The 10,504-nt window shown below is 46.2% G+C and overlaps 1 protein-coding gene across 1 annotated transcript in view; it reads left to right on the top strand.

The window, feature by feature from the left end:
* The window catches only part of LOC308304098 (magnesium transporter NIPA2-like), a gene marked incomplete at both ends in the record, with an annotated part of 12,679 nt that extends 2,692 nt beyond the window's left edge, over positions 1–9,987 (top strand). Inside the window, 6 exons of the mRNA XM_080748657.1 lie at positions 251–341; positions 1,509–1,669; positions 3,761–3,928; positions 6,356–6,435; positions 7,200–7,412; positions 9,739–9,987. Of these exons, the coding sequence (XP_080604783.1) occupies positions 251–341; positions 1,509–1,669; positions 3,761–3,928; positions 6,356–6,435; positions 7,200–7,412; positions 9,739–9,987 (962 nt within the window). The remainder of the gene's footprint in view (positions 1–250; positions 342–1,508; positions 1,670–3,760; positions 3,929–6,355; positions 6,436–7,199; positions 7,413–9,738) is intronic.
* Positions 9,988–10,504: the final 517 nt, after the last annotated feature.

Below are 10,504 nucleotides of genomic sequence, written 5' to 3' on the forward strand. Positions count from 1 at the left end.
CACATTATGTACAGTACAGCATTATTTCAATGTTTTGCATGAATTGCATTCACTTGGTAGAAAACCTTTGCGACATATAGCAGCAATTTATTCACATGCAATTGAAGGTAGTTGCTTAGTTCATAATATGAACTAAGCAACTATGTGCAATTACATTTATGTGCAGTCTCTCTTTCACTCTCTCTATCTCTTTGTCTCTCTGTCTCTCTCTCTCCTCATACTAACTGTTGGTCTCTCTCTCTCTCCCCAGTGGGTCTGGGGGAGGGGTCTAACTTTGCAGCCTACATGTTTGCAGCAGCCACGGTGGTGACCCCTCTGGGCGCTCTTAGTGTCCTGATCAGGTAACGCTCATTCAGACTCCACTTAGCCTCAGGAATCATTCAGAGCATACATGGGCAACTGGCGGCCGGGGGGCCACATGCGGCCCCCACCTTCACTTAATGCGGCCCCACAGATTAATATAAATAATACTGATATACTATTAATTTCAGCTGTTGCAATTCCAAACATGACCTGCTTTAATTCCTTCAGTCTATGTTAGTAGTTTAATGACTAGTATAGTAGTATTAAAATGTCTTTTTTTATGTCCAATGCATTTGTATTCAAGTTCTTACAGTTAACATGAGTATATAATTAAATGTGTTTGAAATTAAATCAAAATGTTACATTTCAGGATTCCAATTAAAAAATAACAACAAAATTATTCAGGATTCCAATTCAAAATAAGCAAAAAATAGCTGATCTACAAGCTCAAAACGCATCGCGCTGCGATGCGTTATGAGCTTGTAGATCTGCTATTTTTTGCTTCTTTTGTATGAGATACTAGATTGACAAAGTAGCAATATGCGTTGTGGCCCTCTGGAGTGAAGGTGGAAATATAGTGGCCCTTGCCATTATCAAAGTTGCCCACCCCTGATTTAGAGATTCATTGCTCCGCTGTTATGTCTAACAACAGGCGACACATTATGTTGACTGGGAATATTGCATAATATTAAATATACTCCACTGATATTGTTTGTCCACCACACCTGTGTGCCAGTCTCTCTCTCTCTCTCTCTCTCTGACCACATTCAAAACAACAGGCCCTGTGTCTGTGTGTGTGTGTGTGTGTGTGTGTGTGTGTGTGTGTGTGTGTGTGTGTGTGTGTGTGTGTGTGTGTGTGTGTGTGTGTGTGTGTGTGTGTGTGTGTGTGTGTGTGTGTGTGTGTGTGTGTGTGTGTGTGTGTGTGTGATAAAGATCATGTTGCAGCCACGGCCGCTTTGAGGAACGCCTAAATCAAACTCTTTACAGGGCAGTGAGGGCACTGTTTCTCAAAGTCTGGTCCAGGGACCATGATTGGCCACTTTAAATATTGTTGAATCACATAAAACGCAGATGAATAGCTTACACATTGGACGCCGTGTGTGTGTGTGGGGTGGGGGGGGGGGTTCCCACTTAACATACAGTATGATTGTTTTGGGGGGTTCCCAGTTCACTTATTTGCACCTTGTTGGTCCCTCTCCACACAGTGCTGTTCTGTCCTCCTACCTGTTGGGGGAGACACTGAACTTCGTGGGGAAGCTGGGCTGTCTGCTGTGCATCCTGGGCAGCACTCTGATGGTCATCCACGCCCCACAGGAAGAGGAAGTGACGTCACTGCAGCAGATGACCCAGATGCTGCTGGAGCCCGGTGAGAGAAGCCAAACATTGACCTTTGACCTGTCCCACACTAATGGACCAAGTCCAAGGCGTAAATAGCAATATCGCCACGTGATAGTGAATGATAGCGGAAAAGACACGCTGTGATTGGCTAGAGGTACTTTGAGCGACAGTTACCCCCAAACATTATTTAGCCTACTATTCTGGCCCCTGGTTTACAACTCCTAAAAGCGCTGACCGCTCGCTCAGCTGTGTCTCACGTGGCTCAAGGTCGCCTGAGACGGCGCGCCTCCACTTTTGTTGGAAAAATAATGTTGTTGTCCATATTTTATCTTGCATTCAGCCAATGAGAACGCAGGGAGGGTGGGGCTTGCCCGAATGTAGCTACGATTCACTTTTATGCCACTCTGAGCTAACACGGACAGTTTGTGTAGGCAGATGGGCGGGCACGGCGAATCTGTCTGCGAGTCTCTGGCCAATGGCATGTGTTCTCCTCCCCCCACCCCCCTCTGCTCCTCTGCTCCGCCCAGGCTTCTTTTTCTTCCGATCGCCAAAAGAAGCCTGGGTTTCCGAGGCTACTATTATGCAGACTCGCCATTCGCCGGTCGTCTTCCTGCATCTGTGTGTAGTAGGTGTATGCCTTGTTAGGAGACAGGAAGCAGGTTGAAGTCTATTCATTCCAATGTGAGAGTGAACCACACAATGTTCCCTAAACGTTCATACTAAAATGGCTAATGTTTTAGATCCAGTGTTAATTTTGTAGACCAAAACTGCGCTCTGAAAATAGCAGAGCTACAAGCTCACATCGCGTTGCAATCGATCCACAGCCCTCCTCTGAGACACGGAGGTTAAAAAAAAACATCCATTTCATAATGAGCATTAGTAAGGACCAAATATACGGTTGGAAATGGGTGAAGCAGAGCCTTGTATTAGAGAGTTCTGCCAATGCGGGGTCAGAAACAGCACTGGTAATGTAACTCGAAATGTCACTTTTCCCTCAGAGACTCCAATACATTCTGTAAACTTCTGTTTTGTACTTTGTCACTATTCGCCAATAGATGTGTATGTAGAAGACCTGGCCCCATGAAGTGAACGCTGTTGGCGCGACTCCAATAGAGGGCTCTGGGGTGAAGTTGTCCTTTAAGAGCAGTGCCTGCAGCTTGTGACCTGATGTCACCTGTCGGTCGAGTCCTTAAAAGACCTCCAGAAGATTGAGGAGGGAACAACTTTTTAATGTCCTCCTCGTTCACCTCCTTCTCCTACATTCTTACAATGCTTTGCTGTCAATGATTGACCTCGTCTGGCCGCAAGCAAGAGTCACTTAAAGCTTTAGAAAAAGCTCTGATAGAAAAAACAAACAACACAAACTGGCTCTGAGCACCTAAAAGCACTGGTTGACAATGTCTGGTTACGTTGTGTCGTTGTATCAGCTGTTATATGTTTGGGCGGGACTCCTGGGCCACAGTAGCCTGTGATTGGGCTACTACTAGGCATGGTATGTTAGGCAAGCCAGTGGGCCAATCATGTGATGTCTCTCTGGTCTGTGGGCAGGTGCTACTGAAGGATACTTAGTGGCCACTTAAGCCTCTATCAGAGTCCAGGGTGAAGAGCTATCCACCGCGAATTTTAGGTGGAAAGCTTTCCACCTCAAGTCAGAAAATAAGTGAAGACCATCATAGTCAGTCACGGTGAAGTCCTATTCACCGTGACTGACTGGTCTAGATCGACCAATCAGTGAACGGGGTGAAGAGTCTATCTGTCTGAAAGTATAAACAGAGAGATGTGTCGGGACTCGCGGTGGAAAGCGCTTCACCGCGAGGAATGACGTAACGTAGTTTTATGACTTAAAAAGACTACACCGCGGTGGATAGCTCTTCACCGCGGTACCGACTCTGATAGGGGCTTTATAGTGGCCGCCCTGCCAAAAAAATACTTTGGGCCTGGGTGTAGGTTAGGTTAAAAAAAAGATGACAAAATATGAAAAATGAAAGAAACTAATGGTCGGCCCACCTGCCAGATGACCAGTCCACCCCTGATAACAGACGTACAGAGATTCCATGCATTTTTGAAAGAAGATGTATTAGTTAACTATCATAACCCTGGTGGTGTGTGTGTGTCTCAGGGTTCCTGGTCTACTCCAGCCTTCTGCTGGTCTCCTGTCTGGTTCTGATGCTGTACGCCTCGCCTCGCTTCGGAGCCTCCAACATCCTGGTGTACGTGGGCATCTGCTCTCTGCTGGGAGCCTTCACCGTGTCCTCTGTCAAGGGCCTGGGCATCGCCATACACACAGGTACATATCTCCTCTGTCAAGAGCCTGGGCATCGCCATACACACAGGTACATATCTCCTCTGTCCAGGGCCTGGGTATCACTACCATACACACAGGTACATATCTCCTCTGTCCAGGGCCTGGGCATCACCATACACACAGGTACATATCTCCTCTGTCAAGGACCTGGGTATCAACACCATACACACAGGTACATAATTATCTCCTCTGTCAAGGGCCTGGGCATCGCCATACACACAGGTACATATCTCCTATGTCTGGGTATCACCACCATACACACAGGTACATATCTCCTCTGTCAAGAGCCTGGGTATCACCGCCATACACACTAGGGATGGGACGATAAGCGATATTATCATCTATCGCGATAAAAAACACTGGGATCATGCACTGGGATCAGTTCACCTTTTATTTGCCAAGCTGCATATCCAGTACCACTTAAACCCTCTATAATTCGTAAAAGGTACTTATAATATACGTATTTGACGTCTTTTTTTCACCCTCTATCAAATGTCTTTGCCAAAAAATAGCCGATCTACTAACGCAACACGTTGTGAGCTAGTATATCTGCTATTTTTGGCAAATGTTCCCCCCAGGACAATGGATTTTGATTATCGCGATAATATGGTAAATTGCGATTTCTTTTGTCACAACAATCATGATATGACATCATATCGTCCCATCCCTGATACACATAGTACATATCTGCTCTGTCAAAGGGCCGGCACACAGGTAGCGCTGTTGCATCACAGCTAGAAGGTTCAGCCGAGGACGCTGTGGGCACTGGGGGCATTTTCTCTCCTTCGCGGCATCAGTGGCCATAACCTACTGTAGGTGGGGTTGGCGAAAAGGGCCTTTCTGTGTGCATGTTCTCCCTGTGTCCCCTCACAAAAAAAGAACAATGCAGTAATCCTGGTCTCTATACTGCCTCCCCCTGGTCAGCCAGGGCGCCTGATGGAGGGGAAAGGAACTGGAGGGGGAAAGGAATAGGCCTACTACTAGGCCTATGTTGTATGTTATAGGCCTACTGTCAAATGACACAGGGCGACCGTTGCTAGACCAGACATTACAGAAAGTTAATCTACATTAAACAATCAACCCCACCTGCATTGTATTTATGTATAAAAAAAAAGTAAAAAAAATGTTTGAGAAAAAAAAGAAAAGTTTTTTGAAAAAAGAAAAGTTTTTTGAAAAAAAAAAAAAGTTTTGGAAAAAATAGTTTTTGAAAAAAAAAGTTTTTTGAAAAAAAAAAGTTTTTTGAAAAAAAAAAGTTTTGAAAAAAAAAAAATTGATTTTTTTTTTTTTTTGACTCTGAAAAAAAAACGGGAATCCGTGTGACGTCACACGGATCAACTCTCACGGCGGGACTACACCAAGCCGTTTCGCGCGCGTCAGTGCGTATGCGTGCGTATGCGGGGCGCGCGCGCGTATGCGCGTTTTGGATAGATCCAATGTATATCAATTCAGCCGGCTACACCAGGCGTACGGATAGCGCGAACCACGGATACGCATTCCCTAAAAATAGGATCGGTTCTATTTTTTAAGCAGGCGTATGCGTTTTGTACACAGACTATCTGGTCTTCCTCACATATACCCCCTCCTTGGTGTAGCCTGGAGCGTTTACGCATACGCGAGCGTCTTCACGGACAGTACGCGCGTATGTGCACATTTTTTGGTGTAGTCCCACCGTCAGAACAGCACTGTTCTGAGAACCCGTGGAAAGCTTTTCATCTCTGTCTTCCCAAAACCAGAGAAAGACACAATGTTCAGAAATAGGACTTTGTGAGGATAGAAGGTGCCAGTGGGACCCCAAAAAAAGGTTTTAAAATAGAAAAAGTGAAAATTCATGGTGTAGGTCCTTGAAGGAAGCATGAGCTCAGTTCAGGGCTCTCCCCAGGTCCACACGGGTACACCATTTCAATGTCCTATTTAAGCGAAATATAGAGAAGACACTAGAGCAGCCTGGGACAAACTGGAAGCCCCTTTGATGCACCTGCTATAGGTTACGTTTTGCCAACGCGCATCAGTAGACTCCATACTAGCATTGGCATTACGAATTTATATCACACGCTCTTTTCCAGAGTGACTGCGGTGCCACGTCCTTTTCAATGAGAGGCGGGTGGTTATTTTGGCCGTGCAGAGAAGTTTAGGGGCAGCGAGGCAAGCGGGCGCGGTCCCCCACGAGCATGCTCATTTTTGAATGCGCACGCAGGCGGCTAGAGTTGGATTGTGGTCATCTTTGTGAAATACTGCGCGCCGTTTAGTCGCTGAGCGAGTGTGTCCCCGCTGATCCTAACGGGAGTCCCCGCAGTGACTGTGTGGAAGTCGCTTTAAAGTGCAAGATGGGAAATGGGAATAAGCAGAGTAAGCATGAACTCTTTTCAATAACCTGTTGGGGGTCCCCCCCCCCCCCCCCCTCTCTCTCAGTCCTCTCAGACAGCTCAGTGATCAGTCGACCTCTCACCTGGATCCTGCTGCTGACCCTCATCGCCTCCATAGTGACACAGGTCAGTGTACCAAAAGTAAAAGTACAAAATGTTTGAAAATAGCAGGACAGGCAGACATTTGGTAAATTAGCTAATAGTTGGATAATACAGGCTGACGTCAGGAACATAACAGTGAGTTATTACCTGTTCTATTTTAAATGACAACAACTCAGGAAGATAGAGTATGTTCTATTTTAAATGAAACGTCAAGAACAACATCATGCTGTACAGTACGTCCTATTTTAAAGGACAACTTTGTTTTTTTTACAACAAGCCAGCAGAGCACGCCATGAGGTGCGCTCACCACTGGCATCACCACTTGCAATGCCAGTGACATCACCACTGGCATCAACAGGAATGCTGGTCCCTGATTGGGCTATGGGCTTAAACAAACACAGACACCGACATACCTACATATACTGTACTGTAGACACCGACATACCTACATACGCAGCCGAACGCAGTAGCCTACTTGCATGCTCTCCTGGCGCAAGTACATATGAACAAAAAAGAAAGAAAAAAAAGTTGTCCTTTGAATGACAGAATGTTTTTGCCTGGAAAGCTTTTCCTTGAGTGCTGGCTTTCCTGTGCTGTTTCTGAACTCTTCTGTTCAAGGTTCAATGTTGTTCTTTATTGTCTTGTCTTGTCTTGTCTTGTCTTGTCTTGTCTTGTACACATAAGAGTAAAACTTATTTTAGTTTGGCTTCACTCTTTCCCTCGCTCTCTCCCCCCTCTCTCTCTCCCCCTCCTTCTCTCTCTCTCCCCATGTCTCTCTCTCATAATAGGTCCACTACCTGAACAAGTCTCTTGACACCTTCAACACCCTGCTGGTGTACCCGGTGTACTACGTGTGCTTCACCTCGGTGGTGCTGCTCACCTCCGTCATCCTGTTCCAGGAGTGGCGCTCCATGGCGGGGCGGGACGTGGTGGGGGCGCTGGGCAGCTTCCTGGTCATCGTGGTGGGCGTGGCCATGCTGCACCTCTTCAAGGAGCTACAGGTCAGTCAGCAACACCAGGCGCGTGCACACTCAAGTAGGCCTGGGGCGGTATCGACATTTTGTTACCGCGATTACCGTCTTCCCATTTACCGACGGTACTGCGGTAATTACCGCACCCCCGTATCTATTAATTAAGGTTCGGCGATAAGCCAAAATATTGCAATCATCTTCCCTAAAGTCGCCTCTCCACAGTGGAGAGGCGACACAGCCTGACCGCCCGAGTTATACTTCTCCGTACAGCACAGCGGGTATGGCTTTGAAAGGAGCAGATCTACAAGCTCACAACACATTGCATCCGCGACGCGTTCTGAGCTTTTAGATCTGCACTGTCGGGTTACCATAGTAACGTAGGCTAGCTAGTAGGCTTTTCAGACACAAACAGCTGTGTGAACAAACAAGAGGAAGGGTAGTCAGATCGTGTACAGTGATTCTGTAAACTCACGTCACGTCTCAACTCTCAAATCGCAGTGATTGAGTGCTGCTATATACAGGTTTTAGTTACAAGACTTGACAGAAAAGGTTATAAAATCTCTGACGCGCCGCCGAACGGGCACAACGTGCGACGCGATGGAAAAAGTAAAATAGTTTCATTTTCGGCTTTAGTCCACGCGGCCCGCGCTCCGCCAGTAATCCGTATGAATAAAAAAAGATATGCCACAACACAAGGTATGTATTAACATCCTTGTGTCGAGTGGATTACAAAGAAAGTTTACGCTGCTCTGTACTCCTCTACGCAGGCAGCTGCAGGAGTGACTGTCTGTGTCTGAGTGAGAGTGACGTATGTGGCTTCCAAACTGTGGTACACGGCCCAGAGCAGAGCGGCATGGAGCGCATGCGGCCCTCGCTTCTCCCCTGTTTTAAAACTCGCTTGTTTTCCAATAAAAAATAGACTTTTTTTTGTCTTTTTTTACCGCGGTAAGCACACTGACACCGCGGTAGACCTCGGTTTACCGCGGTACGGCGGTACGGCGGTTACCGTGTCCAACCCTGCACTCAAGCCCCGTTTCCACTACAGGGCCGAACCAGAACTAAGAACTTTAAAGAACCTGTGAAGTTCCGGGACCAAGTTCTACTTACGTTTCCATATAACCAGACGTAACTGGGAAGGTCCCAAAAAAGAGCAGTAGCGCATATGGGTTGCCAGAACTTTGCCAGAAGTTTAGTACTACTCAAGTTTAGCAGGACCTAAAAAAGGTTCGCAGAACCTTGTCTGAAGCCGTGCCGTGCGCTATGGAAACAAAACCAGAACCAAAAAAATAGGTTCAGGTTCTGGAAAGTTCTGGTTCCGCCTCAGAGTGGAAAAGGGGCAATAGACATCAAAGGGGCTTGAGCCCCTGTCCTTTTATCCGTCTGTTAAAAAGTGCCCTCTCCAGATCATGAATGCAGTTTTTACTATGGTGAAAGAAACACAAATGCCCCCTTTCCATGCCATACCTGAAGGCAGCATTCAAGAGAATTGCCTTGTCCAAACTCTCCCGAACTTGAATGCAGCATCTTATGTTGAAAGAATTGCCCTCTCTGTGTAGAAATCCGTGCCGTTAAGCACCATCTCCGGTATTGACTTGATTATGCTTAGTTCAGTGTGGTATCAAGCACTGAAAATTGCCGACCTCCAAGGTCGGCTATTTTCAGTATTTTCACCAAATGGCCCTTTTTAGAAATGTCAGCCCCTGCCTCGCTAACATTCTCTACATGTTCCTGAGAACAACTGTTTCTCAACGCCAGGTCCGGCACTGAGGAGCCTGGAAATCAGACCAATCTGCCATTGCCAAAAAAGTTCCCTCAGCAGATTTTGTCTGGCACCGCTCAGCTGTGATTGGATTTCACTGTATGCAAATATGGGGTCGACTTTATCACAATTCTTTTTTAAATCCACCCCTTGGAAATGCAGGTTCCAGACTAATATCTATGCAGTGATATTATTCTGGCCATGCCAGGCTAGACGTTGATCATCTTTTCTTTCATCCAGAAAGGAACATTTGTATTTGCGATGATGCATTCCTTAGTTATGGTCGGTTTTGACCAAAAATGCAGAAAGAAATCTGTGATTAATGGATTTTTCCAAATCCAATAACTTGAAAGAAAAAGTTTTTTTTATGGGGGGGGTATCTGTCTCCCTGCAACCAAGCATCAATTATACGTTAGCGAAGAGCGCCCTCTAGGGTAATCAGTGAAAACCAGGATTTGTCAAAGTTCTCCGTCTTTGGCGGTGAGCGAAAAGTTAATTGTATGTTTTTTCACCCTGACAAAGGAGTCCATGATCGCACTTTGATTGATTGATTCATTCATTGATCGATCGATTTTGCCATTCATTCTTGGCTTGCAGTTGACCATGTACCAGCTGACCCATCAGCTGAGTCAGCCGGTGAAGAGGGAGGGGCCTGCAGAGGAAGGAGGCAGGGCAGAGGGTGGAGCCGGAGCAGGAGGAGGAGCTGGAGATGATGGAGGAGGAGGAGGAGGAGGAAGAAGAAGAGCGGGTAAACCAGACGATAAGGATGGACTCATAGACAACATCGTGATCGACAGTCTTCCTCCCATGAGGGAGGACGGACCCAGAGTCTTCATCATCAGCTAACAACAGTGCTGGAATTACTTAAGTATTGCACTCAAAGGTCTCATGACACGCTGTTTTTATGAAACATAAAAGTCTCTATCATGGTCCTTCAAACAAGTATTAAAAGGTTTTAACCTTTTATGCCTTAACTTGAAGGCCTGTCCATACTGACTCCGACCACCAAACTTTTCATCTGAGACTTTCGTCTTTCCAACGTGCAGCTTTCCGAACTCTAATTCGCGATAATGCTTTTCAGAAGAAGCAAGTGACTTAATCTTGTAGTTGAACCGTATCTTTCCAACGAAAAGTTTGGTTGTCGGAGACAGTATGGACAGGCCTTTAAGTTAATGAATGCCCTTTTCAAGATGGCCGCCAAGTACCAGGATGCCACATTCTTAAATTTCTAGTGCACGGATCAATTTTTAGTGCACGGATCGTGCACGCCCATGCACCACTTTTTAACAGCTTTCAAACAAAAAAATCCGCTTGGAAATCCGTTCAGGCATTCATGAGATAGAAGCCTTCAAAGTCAGACAAA

This window comes from Nannobrachium achirus (genome assembly GCF_963921795.1).
Source record: "Nannobrachium achirus genome assembly, chromosome: 19".
NCBI lineage: Eukaryota > Metazoa > Chordata > Actinopteri > Myctophiformes > Myctophidae > Nannobrachium > Nannobrachium achirus.